This window comes from Hesperophylax consimilis, chromosome 25, assembly GCF_061612785.1.
Source record: "Hesperophylax consimilis isolate HC1 chromosome 25, BYU_Hcon_1.0, whole genome shotgun sequence".
NCBI lineage: Eukaryota > Metazoa > Arthropoda > Insecta > Trichoptera > Limnephilidae > Hesperophylax > Hesperophylax consimilis.
In genome coordinates, this window is record NC_142860.1 from 9,041,155 (window position 1) to 9,062,679 (window position 21,525).

Consider the following 21,525-nt stretch of genomic DNA (forward strand, 5'->3'; position numbering starts at 1 on the left):
GCTTGTTGATTTTCTGGATAAAACTTTGGAATATATTTAGGGATTAAATCTTGAAGAATTTCAGCACTCTTATATTGGTATGTAGTTGGAAAGAATTGTAAGGCTGTCTGCATGTCCACTGCTACATTTTCAATCGCACTGTTAACATTATTTTAGTATAGTGAAGGTTGTGTTTTAAACCTTTTGAGAGTAATGTAATCTCTTTTGGGGTAAACTGTACAGAAGATAAATTTTGTACCCGATCATAAAATGTATGTTGTGAAGATGGTGGTTGGTTATCACTAGTTTTAGAATTACAGAGATTTTTTAGTTTTTTTTCCAGGATTAAACGTTTTTTGAATGATTCTATTGAAACATAATTCCTAATTTTATCGTCAAAGAGATCCCATTCAACTGGGTGGAGATTATGCACTAATTCAATATGTAAAATTTTGACTTTTAATTTAATGTTATTTCTTTGTTTATATGCATTAATTAAATCTTCTTTTAACCACGCCATTTTAGCTTTATGAATTGAAGAGGACACTGGTAAATTATTGTTAAAACTTGAAGTCAAATAATTGGGGAACACTTTCATTTTAATACACTGTTTATAAAAGTTGATATTGATACACATAATTCTGTATTTAATTGAATATTTTTTATACATTATTGCTTGTTTGGCCGTACTCGCCGATATTAATTTTTCACTTGTAGCAAACACTTTGTGGGTATACATAATTATAATAATTAAAATAAAATAACTTTGTTTAAATACCACTTTATTGTATATATTTATAACCAACCGGTTTCAGTTCAGCCCGAACCTTCATCAGGGTTAATAAAAACATATTAAATTAATTACAGAGGTGTATGGGTACTTATAGTTAAGCTGGAAGAGGGAGAGAGAAAATAATTTAAGTCATTCTGGCATCTATAAACTTAAATGTAACGACTGCGAAGCATTTTACATTGGTAAAACTGCAAGAAATGTTCAAACGCGGGTAGTTGAGCACTTGAGATGCTTAAACAACATAGGTTTTTCGGAATTTGCAACACATTTAATAGATAAAGATCACTCATTTGATAAGCCTTCAGGTGTAGAAGTATTACATAGAAACGGGATAGGTCTACGCCTCAACAATTTAGAAGCACTCGAGATAAAAAAATCCCTTAAAGTCAATAAAATCAATTTACTAAATAAACAATTAGATTTAACAAACAGCCCCATTTTAAATATATTTCCATTTCCTGCACCTATGTTTACCCCCTCTCTCCTACCTAAGTCTTCCACCCCCACCAAAGTTGATGTTCTCTCTCCCTCTTCCAGCTTAACTATAAGTACCCATACACCTCTGTAATTAATTTAATATGTTTTTATTAACCCTGATGAAGGTTCGGGCTGAACTGAAACCGGTTGGTTATAAATATATACAATAAAGTGGTATTTAAACAAAGTTATTTTATTTTAATTATTATAATTATGTATACCCACAAAGTGTTTGCTACAAGTGAAAAATTAATATCGGCGAGTACGGCCAAACAAGCAATAATGTATAAAAAATATTCAATTAAATACAGAATTATGTGTATCAATATCAACTTTTATAAACAGTGTATTAAAATGAAAGTGTTCCCCAATTATTTGACTTCAAGTTTTAACAATAATTTACCAGTGTCCTCTTCAATTCATAAAGCTAAAATGGCGTGGTTAAAAGAAGATTTAATTAATGCATATAAACAAAGAAATAACATTAAATTAAAAGTCAAAATTTTACATATTGAATTAGTGCATAATCTCCACCCAGTTGAATGGGATCTCTTTGACGATAAAATTAGGAATTATGTTTCAATAGAATCATTCAAAAAACGTTTAATCCTGGAAAAAAAACTAAAAAATCTCTGTAATTCTAAAACTAGTGATAACCAACCACCATCTTCACAACATACATTTTATGATCGGGTACAAAATTTATCTTCTGTACAGTTTACCCCAAAAGAGATTACATTACTCTCAAAAGGTTTAAAACACAACCTTCACTATACTAAAAATAATGTTAACAGTGCGATTGAAAATGTAGCAGTGGACATGCAGACAGCCTTACAATTCTTTCCAACTACATACCAATATAAGAGTGCTGAAATTCTTCAAGATTTAATCCCTAAATATATTCCAAAGTTTTATCCAGAAAATCAACAAGCAAACAATATTCGTAAAAAGTTAACTAATGAAAATTTAGTTTTAACAAAAGCCGACAAAGGCAATACAATAATAATAATGAACCGTTCGGAATACAACTCTAAAGTGCACAACTTCATCAGTAATGACAATTTCGAAACTCTACGAACTGACCCTACTAATAAGTTTCAACAACACATCAAAAACGCATTAAAAGTTTGTAAATCACCAGTTTTTCAAGATCTGTCATATGATAATGTCAAATTCCTCACGAAAAACCCAAAAATCCCAAGACTATATGGATTCTTAAAAATCCACAAAACTAATAGTCCCATTAGACCTGTAGTATCATGCTGTAATTCCCCAAATTACAAATTAGCTTCCTTTGTGACTCATTTATTTAATAATTCAAATGTATTTTCCCCTGTGTATACAATTAAGAATTCTTATGAATTAGTCAATAATTTAAAAGATTTGTCTCTACCCAATAACTGTAAATTAGTTTCTTTCGATGTTGTAAATTTATTCCCAAATGTACCTGTACCCGAATGTAGAACTATACTGTCTAATTTATTAACAAATTCAAACCTACCAAAAGATCTTTCTGACGATCTTGCCCGAATGTTTAACATCTGTCTTAACCAAAACTACTTTAAATTTAATGACGCTATAGTCCAACAAAAATACGGACTACCCATGGGTCTTCCTACGAGTCCTCTATTTGCTGACATCTTCATGGATAACTTGGAAAAAAATATTTTTAGTTCTAACTCACCTCTTTTAAATAACGTTTTTATGTGGAAACGTTATGTTGATGACATTTTTTGCATATGGAAAGGTACAGAACGTCAACTTAATTCCTTCTTGTCCCTCCTTAATTCGTTCCATAAAAATATTCAGTTTACAGTAGAAATAGGTACTAATTACAGTTTAAATTTTCTAGACCTATCCCTTTCCATTATTAATAATAAATTTAATTTTAATATTTATAGAAAACCTACTTTTACCGATACAGTCATTCATAGTACTTCTAACCATCCCATTTCCCATAAACATTCTGCCTTCCATTCTATGGTCCACAGACTTGTCACTATTCCGCTATCTAAAGTTAACTTCAATATTGAACTCTCTATAATCAAATCTATCGCCATAAATAACGGATATACCCATACCTTAATTGATAAAATCCTTGCAAAAAAAACAACGACTCATATTTTGTAATAAATTCCTGTACAATAGTATCCCCAACATCGCAGTAAATAAAAACCATGGTTGGCGTAGAATTTTATACATTAATAATTTCTCGTCCTCGTGTGTTTTAAAATTTCCAACAGAAATTAAAGCCGCTTTTTATACCAATAATAACCTAGGTAAACTTTTAATTAACTCAAAAGATAAAGAAAATAATTTAAGTCATTCTGGCATCTATAAACTTAAATGTAACGACTGCGAAGCATTTTACATTGGTAAAACTGCAAGAAATGTTCAAACGCGGGTAGTTGAGCACTTGAGATGCTTAAACAACATAGGTTTTTCGGAATTTGCAACACATTTAATAGATAAAGATCACTCATTTGATAAGCCTTCAGGTGTAGAAGTATTACATAGAAACGGGATAGGTCTACGCCTCAACAATTTAGAAGCACTCGAGATAAAAAAAATCCCTTAAAGTCAATAAAATCAATTTACTAAATAAACAATTAGATTTAACAAACAGCCCCATTTTAAATATATTTCCATTTCCTGCACCTATGTTTACCCCCTCTCTCCTACCTAAGTCTTCCACCCCCACCAAAGTTGATGTTCTCTCTCCCTCTTCCAGCTTAACTATAAGTACCCATACACCTCTGTAATTAATTTAATATGTTTTTATTAACCCTGATGAAGGTTCGGGCTGAACTGAAACCGGTTGGTTATAAATATATACAATAAAGTGGTATTTAAACAAAGTTATTTTATTTTAATTATTATGAAAATATATATATTCTTCCTTCCAATAAAATTTGGTCTAAATCAATCAATAGCCCAGTATATGGATCTTTTTTCCGTCTTTACAATGTTTGTTTTTTTTGGCATCTTAACCATCAATATGTTTTGCTAATTTTATTAAAATGTATCGATGTACATATTGCATTTCATATAATTTAATCTACCAAGAATTCACTCAGAGCCTCTGGACTATGCGATAAAATAAGATCAGCGCAATACCCACCTGACGATAAAACAAGATCAGCGCAATACCAACATCACGATAAAACAAGATCAGCGCAATACCCACCTGACGATAAAACAAGATCAGCGCAATACCAACATCACGATAAAACAAGATCAGCGCAATACCCACTTCACGATAAAACAAGATCAGCGCAATACCCACCTGACGATAAAACAAGATCAGCGCAATACCAACGTCACGATAAAACAAGATCAGCGCAATACCCACCTGACGATAAAACAAGATCAGCGCAATACCAACCTCACGATAAAATAATGTCAGCGCAATATCCACCTGACGATAAAACAAGATCAGCGCAATACCCACCTGACGATAAAACAAGATCAGCGCAATACCCACCTGACGATAAAACAATATCAGCGCAATACCAACCTCACGATAAAACTAGATAAGCGCAATACCCAACTCACGATATAATATTATTTGTAAAGCACAAACAACAAAACACAAACGCCATCTCTCCCTTCAGGCCCCTAAGTAAGCGTTTAAAGATGGTTTGAAAGAGAGATATGTAAATACGAATGTAAGAGGGAGCGCGAATATTAAAAATCGATAATATTTAAGTGAAAATGGTGAAAATATTTCATAAAACACTACTCGTTTGAAATAGAGCAAAAATCTCTTGACAAAGGCTGTAGTTGCATTGAATGATACACTGTGATTTTTTTATGGCTATAACATATTAATATAACAGAATAAAACGTGCTTTTAATACATTTCGGAGCTTACTTTGCGATTTTTTTTACCGTGGGAATTTAATATAATTAACGTTTCGGCAAAAAAATGTATAGATATTATCTTCGAACTTTGGAACTTTAAAACTTAAAGAGTTAACGAGAAACTTGTTATAAATCGGTAGAAATTGGGTACGCGGGGGATTAAGTGATCACTTCGAACTATCTTTTGTAGATTATTTTTAATGAAATTTTATCCTATTGAATGATTGAGATTGTGAAAGATAATTTGTTTTACTGCTTTATTTTCAATTTTTGTTTTTTTTTACCCATCTCAAAATAATAAAATACTGTTGGAGTGTGCTAATAATGGATGTGACCCCCGCCACTGCAATATACATTGTATATAGGTAGTGTAAGGGTTGTATTTAGGCTGTACTCACATGGCTCCAACGTAGAGGAAGCCATTGGGCTCATCCAAGTGAAGGGTCCTGTAGAACAGCTCGCCGCACGTGAACTCCGAAACGAAATCTGAAATTAAAATAAAGCAATTAGTTTTAATTTTCTTTTTTTACTTCATGTGTTTTACTTTGCAATCGGTGCTAATCAATCTTGCTCTAATCACAATATAAATTGTAAGATTAAATAATTATTCAGAGGCAGCTTCATACCATAAAATTGATTGGCGAGTGTAAGAGGCATCACAGAGATGCCTTGGTCCTGTATAAATTAATTAACAATTATATTGAGTTGTTGAATAAGATTTGATTATATATATATATATATGCGTACTCCACACGCTCTTCTGTCCTGTTCAAATTGGATCAATGAAAAACTATTAGAAAATCATTCTTGAACAGACCTAAAAACATGAAATCAAAAATGGTCATTTTCAATTTGCAAGCCAAAAATTATTAAAAGTACAGAAAAGGGTGTTTTTTGGACTTGCTGTGTAACTTTTATGTTGTTGTTTTACTTTTTTTTATTTATTAAAACAATGAAGAAATGCACAATTTGTTGTATTTTTTTTATATTGCAAAAAACGAAAAAAAAAATAAACTTAAAATTTAACTGTTGATTTCCCAAAAATTACTAAATAGTGAAAAAAAATAATAAACTATACTAGGTATTTTAAGTACGGGTTGTTTCACAGAAATTCAAAATTGTAAAGGTCTTTCTAAAAGGCCGATTCTATATCCATTTCAGCTCTTGAACAAATTGTGATCAGCAGAAGAGGACATGTTTCATGTCGTTAAGCTTGTCAGCTTATTACAATTTGATAGAAAGCTGAAAGCTGAAAATAAAGTTTAACAGGGACCTTTCAAATGTAAAAAAACAAATTTCGCTGAATGGCCATTTGATAAAAATGTAACAATTGAATTTCTGCGGAACAACTGGGCCTAAATACCCACACAAGTGCTAAAATAAATAAATATATATAATAATATTATAATTATAACTTGGTGTTCTTCCACGGTTGTCAGTTGCGTATTTTGGAGGATGGAGTTGGAGTTACATAAATATAAGACCTATTTTCCTGAGCTTGTTCAAAATATCGTGCCGTTTGCTTTGCACTCGGATTCGCGATATTTACCTCAACGCACAGCGCTAAGTGTTGAAATTACGTTACGCTGATTTTGATGCAGACAACATTGGGGGCGGTTCTCTTGCCACTGAATGGTGGCAACCAAATCGTTACAGCTATCATTTTCAAGTACGTAGCAAATGATATTGTTTGATATTGAAATGAGTATATGGTTGGTTCCTACCGGAATGTCATTTATCCAGTTCCTACCTTTTCCTGGCAATCACCACTAGCAGGAAACAGTTTTAAATATGGAACGTAATGACCGCCACACACGATCAAGTGTACCGTCCAATTGCAAGATACAAAAGCTTGATCCAATTTGCAGTTCGTCCATTGTGGCTAGTTTGACTGTTACTATTAAAAAAACTACATTATAACGACTTTTTACAACAATTCAAAAGTATTGATTTTCCTAATCGATTGCAAATCATTTTTTCGATTTAAATCCCTAATGAAATAATTACTACGCACATTAAGCTTTTATCTGTGTTTTTGTGCAACTGATACTTTTAGACTTGAGACTTTTTTCAGCATTCAAAGATTCCCGATTCCAGGTTCAGGTCCGGAAGATTCCACCTTTCGATGTGCATCTTCATTTAAAATGTTATTATGTTTATATTTAGCTCCGTTTCACTCCCTATTTGGCACCCCTGACTTGGATCGTATAAATATCTAACCTATTTTTAAAATGTACCAGTCTGAATATGTCCGCTGCAGGGTGAAACCGTTCTGGTCAAACAAATGAGTGGAATAATGTTATTTTAGTGAGATTTTACGTAGAAACAATAAACGTCTCTATAGGCATTGATAAATAGTATTTCAAATCGAGAGATAATAATTGGATAAATTAAATGATTATATTAAATTTGTACAGTTATAACTCAAAGCCATATCAAATACAGATTATGGTATATATACTCTCATTATCACCCTTGCGAAAGACCAACACTCTTCCGCGTTCCCTTCAGCCTCACAACCTACCCCAAATGGAGTAGCCCTCAGTATAGTGACTCCGGGCAGAGGACAAGGAGCGGTTGGGACTCTTGAGCTGTGTTCACAATAATAAATTACAAATGTTACCTTGTTTGTTGGCTCCTTCTGCCACACAGCACTGCTCCTCCTGGTAGACGTGCCACGAGGTCTGGTAGAGGTCTGCCAGCGCGGCGTGCACGCACAGACACGCCGCCAGCACGCGCCACGCGCCCGCAGCTAGCCCGCCCCACTCGCCCGGCTTGTAGAGCGATCCAACTGTTATGTTTCTCTGTACGTTGTTTGTTGTTGGAAATAAATGTCTACTTTTGTTTTTGGTCGCTTTCTTGAAGGTTTCATTATCACTCTTCTCTTTCATTGTGGGTTAAAGGAAATTTTATTCCCGCTAACTATTTTCAAACTCATTTTACGTTTGGTTTTCTAGATATTATTTTTACTGTGTCGTGTGTAGTCGAGTTGTCTTCTGGATAAGTGAAAGAACATTTATTTCTCAGAACTAAAGGATTTAATTCAAATTAATTATTGTGTTTGATTCGTCGAACTACAATTATTATTATTTTTTAATTTTAATAAAGTTAATCAAATTTTTATAATGTTACTATTCATATCTGCAAGTATTTTAGTAATTTTTTGTGACGGCTGTTTCGGCCCCATTATCGAAATCTGGTTATGCCACATTGAGACGACTTTATATTTTCATTTGGATGACGTGTGATGTATTAATATCTTCGGTAACCACAGTTCGCAACTTGTGCAGTTAACATTATGTATTACATTTGATATAGTTTATATTTTAAAAGAATTTAAAAACGTTCATGCAAAATTCTTACTTATTATTTTAATGAAAATGTTAGAAAACAGACCGCAGAAAGAATCCGTCTCTAAGGGCCGATTATGTACGGAAAGGTGGCCTCTGTATAGTCCATATCGCTAATATCAAGAAAGCCAATGGCGGAAAAGCGTTATTAGGTAACTTACATCATCTAATAACTAATATAGAGTTGTATTACCGGATTTAATAATTTATTTACTAAACTGATTTCGGTCAAAACTAATCTGAAGGTTTTTTCACTTTCTTTTCACATATTTCTACCTTCTTTGGTTTATATCTCAATGACAACAGAAATGTTCGCGCACCATTAGGTACCTACATAATATAGTCATGGATTATGATAATATCCACGACTGGGTTAGAAAGCGCTCATAATATTCCATTTAAACTTGAATAAGGGACTAATTGTACATAAGCATACAAATAAATGTGGACAAAGAACATTAGATTACATGATACAAAGTTGTTTCAAAATTTTGCCTGCTGAAATTTGAAAAGCGTATCCATATTAAATAGTTGAGGTGAACTTATTGAAGAGTTGACTAGCTGAAAAAACTTGTTTATAATATATTTTTATTTTTATTAAAAATACATATTTTACAAATTTAAATATAATTTTTTGTTGTTATTTTTTGTCTTATTTCTTGTAGATGTAGAAATAGTTTGTTTTAGATAATTATGAAATATTAATCTTAAGATTAACTTTTATTTTTTTAATGAAAAACTAATGTTTTTTAAGACAAGATTTTTATGCATAGCACAAAGGATAACAAATTACTACAAGCATTAATTACTCGCTTTAAATATCCATTCAAATTGAAAATATCTGCCGAGTAAAATAAATGCCGTCGGCGGCATGGATATATATAATAATATAATATAATATATATATATATATATATATATATATATATATATATATATATATATATATATATATATATAAATAAGTACTCAAAATGTAAGTTGAAATTCACAACATCTTGTAAAAAGCATGCGTTAAACAAACTTCCTAAAACTAATTTATGGGGCCTTTTTCTCTTATTTTTTAAATTTATTTCAATAAAAAAAATTATATTTTATTACGGTTTTAACAATAAATATATTCCTAATAACCTACACGAGAAGGTTGTGTACACAGATCAATTATCGATTTGAGAGATGCAATTAGGTATGTTTAAAAAATATTATTTATTTCAGGAATCATTTCACTCTACCACCAAAATAAATTTCTTAATACGTCTTGCAAGTCAAATATTTTAACAAAGCATTAAGTAAATGTAGTATGTTTTTATTTTATCTATCAAAAAGTAGTTGAGAGCTGCACCCCAGCGTCACATTAAATAAATAGGATTAGTTTTATAAATATTTTTTAACTAAATATAGGTAATGGTTTACCTTGAAGTTTTTATTTATCGGAAAAACCAATTAGTGGAAATCATAAAATATCCCCTTTGTTTGTGGCGATCAGTTAACAATTGTTTTAATTCATGTGACAGCTTTATCCACAGCAGAGTTTACCGAAAATACAAAATCCCCGCTGAGTTCTCCAGCCTCCTGGGATAGACTTTAGGTTCTTATATTCTTGTTACGGGCTCCGAGTACAAAGGGAAAACTCTATTCCCTCCGGAGCGGTAACATAATCCCCCCTCACCCCCTCGACCACGCGGTGGTGGTCTAAACGAATTTTAAAAAGCTCCCTCGTCCTTCCTTGAGATCCATACACAAAGGAAACTGACGCTTTCAGATCCGTTCACCATGGAATAGTATAGGCTGGTTATTGAATTGAATTTAGGCGCATTTCTTTACCGTTATGTTAATCTTTTGCTAGACAACTCTTTAGATTTGGAGAGGATAATTTTAAGAGTCTGAAGTTTTAAGGGTCGTATTAACTTTTCTAAAATGTAATTGCCTACAGTGATATACATCAGGTGGTGAGGCTACAACTGTGGCATTATAAAATTAAACCAGTTTTCTTTCCATTTCCATTTGACTTCAATGGCACAACCTCTACTTGCGTGGGTAGGAGCGATCACGGCGTATTATCATCATCACACCCACACTTACAACGCATCATCTGTCTGGTGTGACATGTCTGCATAGGATTGTATGGCGAGCGATATGGTGACAGGCCACGTCCAAAAAAACGCTTGATGCCATGAAGGTTGCATCATGACGACACTACACAGACTTGAATTTCACGTATATATCAATATTAAACTGCCAGAATTACACACGGGCGAAATTAAACGCGGATACAATTACACTTACTGGAATTACTCACGTCATGTAACATGTACCCGTAAATATTATCTTGACATCTAGAATGCCATGTAAATGTAGCTCTCATAATTTTACCGGGTTTTGTTGATATTTTACTTATCAAATATTCGTTCTCTTTTTAACTGAATGCATTTTCCATTTGAATTTTAAATGTCAGGTAATGGTAATCACCTCCTGGAAACGAGTTTAATGCCAATCCTTCAAATTAATTCAATCATTTACGAAATACTTTGAAAAATAATATTACACATGTCGGTGATCACAACCATCGCGTAGCATTCAGCGTTACTTTTCAACATCCCTTTTAACTGCGAAAATTTCACTAATAAGTCATTTATAATAAAAGGACATTAAATTAAAGTAATAGTTATAAAAGTGAAAACTTTTGATGCAAGCAATGTATCCGACATTAATAAACAAGTAATTTTATAAAATAAGTATTTCAAGATTTAAAAAAACGGAACTAAACGTGTAATGATAAAAGCATCTTGCTGTAGCAAAAGTTTGCCGGGAAGCCCCCCTTGGTACGCAGGTACCTGACTGGTAGCAATGCCCCCCTTGCTAAATCCTATAAGTCCTGTTGGGTGTTCGTAGCTCGGTCAGAATGGAATGAATGCAAAGTATTGAATTAACATAAGACTTCTGAAGGACATATCGACTTGTCGCCCAAACGACATGTCTGGGAAACGCTTAGCTTTCTTTACACACTACCGACTAACTTGTTTTAGTGGTTTAGAATTTTTTAAATATGTACCTACTCTTTAATTTTTTCTACTTATTATGTGCTTCAATCTTTGTAATTAAGTGTTAAGTTTTGTATATAAATACTGTCATTGTTTTACATGTTTGCTTATGTGAATGTGCAAATGTGATTGCTGCAGACACATTAGTCTAGGGATATTTATAATTGTATTTGTTTTATTTTGTAATCCATAATTAATGTTTTTATTAATATCCTGTTTGTGTCTCGAATAAATAAAAATAAAAACATAATTAGTTACTGTACTACATAACTTATTTATATCCGTGAATCTGAAAACCTTCATAAGCTTACAATCAACATTCACAATACAAATAATGAAATTTACAGGTTTCGTGACGATTCACAACGAGTTACTAAATTTACAGGTTTCGTGACGATTCACAACGAGTTCCTAAATGTACAGGTTTCGTGACGATTCACAACGAGTTCCTAAATTTACAGGTTTCGTGACGATTCACAACGAGTTACTAAATTTACAGGTTTCGTGACGATTCACAACGAGTTACTAAATTTACAGGTTTCGTGACGATTCACAACGAGTTCCTAAATGTACAGGTTTCGTGACGATTCACAACGAGTTCCTAAATTTACAGGTTTCGTGACGATTCACAACGAGTTACTAAATTTACAGGTTTTGTGACGATTCACAACGAGTTCCTAAATTTACAGGTTTCGTGACGATTCACAACGAGTTACTAAATTTACAGGTTTCGTGACGATTCACAACGAGTTACTAAATTTACAGGTTTCGTGACGATTCACAACGAGTTACTAAATTTACAGGTTTCGTGACGATTCACAACGAGTTACTAAATTTACAGGTTTCGTGACGATTCACAACGAGTTACTAAATTTACAGGTTTCGTGACGATTCACAACGAGTTACTAAATTTACAGGTTTCGTGACGATTCACAACGAGTTACTAAATTTACAGGTTTCGTGACGATTCACAACGAGTTACTAAATTTACAGGTTTCGTGACGATTCACAACGAGTTCCTAAATTTACAGGTTTCATGACGATTCAGAATACTAGATCATCTTTTAGCCGCCATATTGCAAGAGCAATATCGCGCGTTATCAAATATTAAAAACCGATCACCAAGTAATCATAATAATAAATTAGCTGCAATACAAATTGGTAAATGCAAAAAACACCGTGATGGAACCACGATACACCATAAAGTCGTTTGTGTAAACGTATATAGGTATCTGCCACCACAGAAGCATGGTTGCGCTGAAACCGGTTGGCGTTTTTGTACTAACAAATTTCTGTATTATTTCTGTATTAATGTATTATTCTATTATCTAATATGTTATCAAATATATCTCCATTTTCCTTCCCCAAGTCCCTGTAATAATCTACTAATACGTGTATGGAAAATGAAAACTTTTAAATGCGCGGTTTTCGTAAGATATTCAAATACACTGCAAGATACAGCGTATTTTCTAAATTCCGCTATATTTTCCAAGAAGCAAAATACCAATTTGTATTCTTAAAACAATGTCCCGAAGCGGAACTGTGAACCTGTTCATCTTTTTATTTCTATTATCTATTTCTTTTTATTACAGTATTTTGTAAATTTGTGCAATCGTCTATGGTTTAATAGTTTATTTTAAATTACATTTTTCCGCACAAGAGTCCAGGCTACCCGGAGCTATTGGGATGAGTGGGGAGAAGAAAGAATAAACAGAAGTACCTAGCTGTTCAGATCTAGTAACTAAATATCTTTAATACCATGAAGATGTATATTATTGCATATTTCCCAGTTAACAATCATCAAAGTTAATTTCCAGAAAATTTTTAAAACACATTATGCCACCTTTGAAAATTCGATTGAAATTTAACAAAAAGGATATTTTTGTAAGAGAAAAATTTTCGTTGTTTCAGAACATAGGTAATATGAAGACTTTTCTAAAACAAAATGCAAATAACAATCTATGCCGTTGTTAATAACAATAAGTAGGCGTACGCAAGAAAAAATGGTGTTTCTCAGTATGTATGTGCCTAAATATTGTTCGAATAATCTCAACTTGCGCGATTCTCTTTTCTGCTTTGGTCAGTAGAAACGGGGTTCGCTAACCATTAAACAAATATAAGGTTCGTAGCTTAAGTGTAAATGTGGCCGTCTGTTGATTCGTAAAACCCGCGATGTGTGATTGTTACATTTTTATTCTGTATGCTAGGCGTGACTTATAAGTCGTTACATCATAAGACACTCACTGCTTTATATAATATTGAGGAGCCTTTTTCCTCGGACGTGGGATCACGAGAGATATAGAGGAGCTGCTCGGGTGTTGAGAGAGGACCCGTCATTACACGGGATTTATGTATGAGGAATGAGGACACGGACCTAGCTCTTACCCGAGGCTTTGCCGGACTTACGCGTATGTGAACTATAATATACTCTGAGAGCAGGGCCGTATCTACCGGCAGGCTATCGTGGCTGCAGTCTATGGGCCCGTACAAATTGTGAAGATATTATAAGTAACTTTATCAGTATGAAGGTAGTAATTATTAACTAATTTATATTACTGTAGTCATTACATATGTTATAATATGTAATGACATTAGTAAAAGAGCCTAGTCGTTAGCACATTAGTCTATTAGATTACCCATATATGGCGGTATCAAGTTCGGAGTTCGCATTATTCAAGCCGCCGGCTAATTACGATATCAAAGCCCATTATCAATCTATCAAAAGTCCAAGTGTTTTGTTGAAGCCGGAGTCTAATTTAATAAGAGAGTTTGTGACAAAATCCGGAGACACAACAACTACAATTTAATATATTCTCAAATTTGTATTATTTTTTAGTAGATTATTCGCCGCAGGATAAATACATATATTGAATACCTTAATAATTATTTTTATTAAATCATTTCATCAACTACTAAATACGGTACTTGTAGTAAATTTATCAAAAATAATTTAATTACAATATCTAAATGTTTATTCATCCAAAAAACCTTTCCCCAATAGGGACGCCTTATTAAAAACAAATACCATAAAGATAGCCTGTCTGTCATGAATTCCCAATGTCCACGGCTATATGAACAACCAAAAGTACATTAAAATAACATATAATTCAGTTCCTGCTTAAAAACTAGCACAACATGTGGAAAAAATCATAAAAAACACACTTAATTTTAAATCTAAATATGGCCTAATGAATTCAACGAACAAAGCTAACAAACCAAGTTAATTTTGTTAATTATTGAATAGGTAATTCCCTTTATATAGAGTCCATTAAAATATTATTTCAGTTGGGAAGCAAGACACAACAATGAAGATAGGAAAATCCAAATAATTTGAACCAACTCATTATATGACACCCCCTGGTACCCCCTCCCCCAAATGTAATGTATTATATAAGCCATAGGTTAAGAAATATTTGTACCAGTATGAAGATGGCCTTAACAGACTGAAACCGATTTCGGTCAAAAATAAAATGTAGTGGAAAAAAGTTTTAAAACCTTTTATTATATTATTGCCATAGTCCTACTAAAAACAAAGTTTAAAATATGAACTTTTATTATTTAACGTCAAATAACGGAATGTAATTAGGTGGCACTAGCTCAATTGGTAGAGAGACTAGAGGCGAAGTGTACTACAGTTCCTGTGTCTTTGTCTGTTTCATATCTTCATTGAGAGTTGTTGATATGATACTTTTCAGTGATTAAATATTAGAACGAGGTTTTCAAGCTTCAATAAGTTGCAAATAAATTGAATAAAATTAAATAACAGCTAATTTTGAAATAATAGGATACGATTTATTATACCGGACTTACAGCAATGGATCGACTAGGAGGGGCCTACTTCTGGTTTGGTACACATTTCAGATAGATGTATAGATGATACGTAAGGTCAGATTTTTTTAACCTTTTCATAACCCTGCGTATGTTACTCAATTTGAGATACTGAATTAATTTAAGAGATTATTATTAATATGTTAATGGATATTTTCCTATATTTTATTCAAGCAGAGTGAACTCGGCCTACGTAAACCTGCCAAGCATAAAATAGGATTAAATCAACCATTGGGTGATTTTCTTTGAGCGATTTTTCAAACGAACGACTGCGGCTTTGTGTGACTACTATGACTGTGTAAGGGAGTGTGGTTGACCAATTGTAAACCTTATTTGCCCTTTCATACGGCCCAGCGCACACAGCCCTCCTAATTAAAAATAATGGAAATTGTCATAGTAATATTTTAAACAGCGGTTAGTTACTAAAAATGCTATAAAATATATTCGTCGCAAATTAACCGTTATCTTTTTATTCTCTGTATTTTGTTCTGTTTCATGTTACGTTTAGATTTATTAGAAGTATCTTCTTGTTCAGTGATATAAAAAATAATGATTTGCTAATTCATGTTTGTTTATTCTGGTAACTTTTGTGTTGGTAATGAACGGACTGCTAGAAGCAGTCGATTTCGAACAGCTGAACAGCAAAAGCAGTTCCTACTAAATGCACAGCGGTCAGCGAATGTGAAAAGGAAATCAATAAAGGCATAGGTAATAAAAATAAAATAATCAAATTTTATTTTTCATTACACCTAGTACCTTAGTACCTGTATGGAAATAATATAAAGCTTCACCACAATTTGATAATGGCCATCACGCATAAGAATAATAACATGGCAGAACTTGTTCATAAATAAACTTTTTTTTTAAATAAATAACTAGTAATAATGTAAAATTTAAACGGAGTCTAAAGGAGAGGAAAATTGCACGCATAGATAGTTATACCAGCAATAAATTGATAGTGAAGAATAAATAAATTCTGAAATCTTTGTAATTTCAAATATACGCACGGTCTGAGAGGGAAATACAAATAATTTATTGTTTTAAGTAACATTATTTGTACGACGCTTTGAAACATTCAGTCATTAACTAGTAAGTCTACCTCTACTCGAGAGAATGGAACACCCAACAAAAAATCTCTCTCTTAGCGCACGCTTTTCTTAACCGACACTTGGTCCCAAGAATTTGATTAACTTGAAGGCGCCATATTATCTTCCCGTAGCGTTCCTGGCTTGTTTTATCTATTCACCTACGATTCTACGCATCACCAAGCGTCCCTTATTGTTCATTTTGTTCACTAGGAAATTGGCGTTACTTTCTTTTCGCATGATCACGTTCCTAATACGCTCGTATATAGTAAACGTACGTTCCTCACTGATCTCACTTAATCTGCGTTCAGTCTAGTATCGTCCTTGCTCTGTCAGTTCCAAGCCCGCCTACGTGTTTTCTTTGTGTAAATGCCGTCCGACCTGTTTAACTCTAATATTATGTTGATTTGCGGTCAGAAACAACATTTCCGAGAATGCGCTACGAGGAAGTCTTGTGGAGAGGTCTAGAGGCTGTCAACCAACAACAGATAAATAACGATTGTATAAGATTTTTATATTTCATTTGTTAACACCCCATAAGAGTCCTTATACCGGAAACAGGATTAAAGATCATCCTCCCTGAAAACGGCTTTACACAATGACGTGTTTATTTAACGTCCTCTGTGGCTTAGTGGTTACGACAAATCCAGTGGTCGCGGGTTCAAATCCCGGCGGGCGCAAGTGAATTTTATTTGTGTTATTTCACAATTTATTCGTGGCACGTTTCAAAGTGGTAGATTCTTTCAGTATCGCCCTGTTGATCACCATTCGGAATCCAAAATTGCTTGAAATGGTTTTAGCGGTATTTGGTGACCGGATCTTCCTTTACTGATTTTACGAAAACTCCGTTCGGTCATTCTTCTTCTTTAGTGGTCTACGGAGTTAAATGTTTTATGCATGTTCGACCGGTCAGTAACTGGGTTCCGCCCAGGTGTCGTGAGTTCAATTCATGGGCTGGGTAAGTTCTCCATTACGACACAAGCAAAGACATCGGAAATGAAGGATGAAATCGGACTGAACCCGCGCTCTTTGGTTTGCTGTCTACATGGAGTGTGTTAAAACAATTATACAGTGATAAAATATCTATTTTTAGTGGTAGTTTATTTGTTTAGTCATTCTGGAACAGTTTTTTCTTTGGTTGAGTTTAGGATTAAGTTAAATGTTATATTAAGCGTATAAATATGTTGTTTTTTTTTATGTGTGTAACGATATGTTAAGTTGTATAAGTAAGATGTTTATGTAGTACTTGGAAGGGAATGGCCGACAAAGATGTCGATGAGGTTCGCTATCCATCACATCGCCAACCCTTCGGTGGCGCAAAGAGGAGGACGGAACGGGATCAATGTCGAATTGGTACATGGAACATTAGAGGAGGAATGGAAAGAAAGATGAACGAACTATGTGATACAATGGTGAGCAAATGTTTGGACGTACTGTGTATAACAGAGAGTATGAAAAAGGGTAGCGGTACAATGCAGCATAATGATAGGCTCGTCATTTGGTCTGGGAGACCAGATACGGAGAGGGCTTGTCAAGGTGTTGCAGCGCTACTGTCTCCCAGAATGATTGAATGTATGTTGCAGTATGAATGTGTAAGTCCGAGAATAATGTGGATCAGATTTAAAATCGGTTTGACAAGGGTGTTTCTTGTTATTTGCTACGCCCCTGTCAATTCTGAAAGCGATGAAGTGAAAGATGATTTTTGGACTGGTGTGAATGATGTAATGAGACTAAAAAATATGAACGAAAGGATTATAATGGCAGGCGATTTGAATGGGTGGGTGGGAATTAGACGTGATGGATTTGATTCGGTCTTAGGTATGTTTGGGGATAAAAGAACGAATGACAACGGGAACAGAATACTTGAAGTATGTTTAGAGTGGAACCTGTTTGTGTCGAATACTTTCTTCGATCATAAAGGTATCCACCAATATACGTGGGAAAGAGGAAATGAGAGGTCAATTATTGATTTTGTAGTAATTGACTCTAGGTTGAGAGCTGTTACCGAGGACACAAGAGTTTTCAGAGGGGCTGAGGTCGAAACTGACCACTTTCTTGTAGTGTCAAGAGTAAACCTCTTTCGCGGTTGGCGCTCTAAAGTGAAAACGGTACTAACTCCAACAAGAGTCAAAATAGAAAAACTACAAAATGATAATGTGAGAAGTAAGTATATGAATTGTGCAGAGATCGTAACGTAGTTATCGGAGGGGACTTTAACGCTCGCTCTCCTCTTTGGTTTGACAATACTAAAACCCATTCAGTACGATCACGGACTGACGCCGTCGAAGACCTGATTGCTGCGCAAGGCCTTTGTATCATTAACGAACAGAGTTCGTTCTTTACCTTTTCAAACACACTAGGAGAGAGCAACATTGATCTAACTCTTTGCTCTGGATCAGTTGCGGCCAGGATATCTAAATGGAGGGTCCATGAATGCGCAATAGTTTCGGATCATAGATTAATCACATTTACAATAGGTGTTAAGAAAACTGAAACTCCGAGATCCTCCTGGAATTTCAACACCTCAAGGGCGAATTGGGATAACTTTGGGGAGGCGCTACGAGATACATTAAGGGATTTTCATCACGTAGCAGCTAATGATCCGGACAATTTAGGGAACTTTTTCAATTCAGCCGTTGTATCTGCGGCTAATTCTTCTCTGGGCAGATCAAACCCAAAGACGAAAATTAGAACGCCGTGGTGGTCACCTGAGCTGACTTCGCTAAAGGGGGCCTATAAAGGAGCCTATAGGGCCTTGGGACTGTCCAGGAGGGGATGCTGTACGGAGGAGGAGACAGCTACCCTCCAGGCCGCTCTCAGGAGATCCAGGGCAACTTTCAAACATGCGGTTCTCCTTGCAAAACGAGCTGCCTGGCATAATTGGGTTAAAGATGTGGGCAACGCCAACCCGTGGGAAATCCACAGCGCAATTGAAAAATCCGTCAAGGGTTCGGATCGGTTTTTGTCTAGTCTAATTGGGAAGATTGATGCGAGGGACGCTGAGACTGTGGACGTGGCCTCTACTCTCAACACACTTTTGGGCAAGTTAGTCCCTGTAGAGTCAGTAATTGGGGAAAGTGACCACCAAAAACAGATTAGAAATCTGGCACGGCTTCCACCCAGAGACCTCGCCCAAGAGGATAGAATCACTCCTGTCACTAGAGCTGAAATTGGTGCTATAATTAAGGGTTTGGGTCCAAAGAAGGCACCAGGGCATGACAGACTTAATGGCGAGATAGTGAAGCATGTCTGGGTCCACGCTAAAGATGAGCTCTTTCAAGTGATGGAATCGTGCCTGAGAAGAGGAATTTTCCCTTCTGAATGGAAGAGGGGCGTGCTCAGGATTATACCTAAAGGGAACGGCAAACCACTCACCGACGTAAAGGCTTATCGCCCGATAACCTTGCTCCCAATCCTCGGCAAGATCCTGGAAATACTAATTCGGCAGCGACTTCGCAGTACACTTTCACCGTCCAGTGAACTACAATTTGGTTTCGTCCCGGGTAAATCCACCGTGCACGCCATTTCGTTTGCGCTTAACTGGGTGAAGGTCTGCACAAAGAGGTACGTTGTAGCAATCTTCTTAGATATAACTGGTGCCTTCGACTTCGCGTGGTGGGACATGATACGCACAAAGGTTAAAAGTAGGAATTGTCCAAAACGCCTGTTTAAATCGGTTGACAACTACCTATCGGGACGAACTGTCTCGATATCCCATGGTGATTTTACTATAGAACGCGAAGTAAATATGGGTTGTCCCCAGGGCTCCGTTCTGGGACCTGAATTTTGGAATATTGACTTTGACGACTCCTCTAGGTTACCCTTGCCTGAAGGATGTATCATGATCGACTACGCGGATGATAAGATGTATCTTGTCTCGGGGAACAGCAGAAAGGAAATTGAAGAAAAGGCTGGTGATGGTTTGAACACCCTCCTTAAATGGGGGGAGAGGAATAAGATGACCTTCGCTCCCCACAAGACAAAGGGTCTCCTGATGAAGGGCTCTCTTAGCAGAAAAAGAAACCCTACCATCCGGATGGGAGACACCAACATCAAATTTGCAGACACGGTCAAGTATCTAGGTGTAACACTCGATCGATCGTCCTCATTTCTGGCTCATGTTAAAGATGTTTCAAGCAAGGCTCAGGCGCTGTTCCTAAAGCTGAGGAGACTCTCCACCGCTGAATGGGGACTACGCAATCCGGCACTACGTGCTCTGTACAGGGGCGTATACGTTGCGCAAGTTTCGTATGCTGCCTCTGTTTGGGAGAACCGCCTGGATAACTGCCTTATACTCCTCGCTCTTACTAGGGGCCAGCGAACTTCTTTGCTGGCACTATCTGGCGCATACCGTACTGTTGCTTCTGACGCTTTGCCAGTTTTGGCCGGCATTTTGCCAATCGATCTGGAGATTAGGGAAGTCTTAACCAAGCAGAGACTTTCCAGAGGATCCCCGGCAACCCATCTTGGTGTCGTTCTGACACCAGGTGGACCGGGAACTCTCCCTGGACTGCTTCGGACGATGAAGGACCTTTCGCTCAAAGAGTGGCAGGTCCGTTGGGATAGGTCGAGCATGGGAAGATGGACCTTTTCCTTCTTCCCATCAGTTAAACTCAGAATGGAAGGGGCCTTCCTCAAACTGGACCATCACATGACGCAGCTCCTCTCAGGACATGGGGAATTCAGGGGGAGGCTTCACAGCCTTGCCCTGTCTACCCATCCCAATTGCGCTTGTGGCAATACTTACCAGTCGGCCGAGCACATTCTGTGGCACTGTGAGATCTTGAAGGATGCCAGAGACGAAATGATAGACGGTCTGAATGTCCCCATTAGACCGGTGTGGAACACCGATCTTGTTTCTAACAGAGTTAATTTCGAATGTCTGAGGAAGTTTACTAGGATCTGGGTTGAGAGATGGTCTGTGCTTAGAGTCGCTGACTAGTGTGATAACTGAGAACCCCTGGTGTATTGCTCCTGCTCCATGACTAATTCTTTTACAATTCTCCGATTATTGTTTATGCATTCTGTCCTTCTTATTTTTATTATTTTTCTTTCCTTACTGTACCAGCTGCTTCAGATGATTTTCTTTCGTTTACATTTCTTTTAAA

General features: G+C 35.5%; 1 protein-coding gene across 1 annotated transcript in view; it reads right to left on the bottom strand.

The window, feature by feature from the left end:
- Positions 1–21,525, bottom strand: part of LOC149411499 (semaphorin-2A-like) — a 302,491-nt gene that overhangs the window by 273,659 nt on the left and 7,307 nt on the right. Inside the window, exons 2-3 of the mRNA XM_089646667.1 lie at positions 7,737–8,109; positions 5,512–5,599 (exon numbers count right to left, since the gene is read on the bottom strand). Of these exons, the coding sequence (XP_089502793.1) occupies positions 5,512–5,599; positions 7,737–8,004 (356 nt within the window). The 5' untranslated portion in view covers positions 8,005–8,109. The remainder of the gene's footprint in view (positions 1–5,511; positions 5,600–7,736; positions 8,110–21,525) is intronic.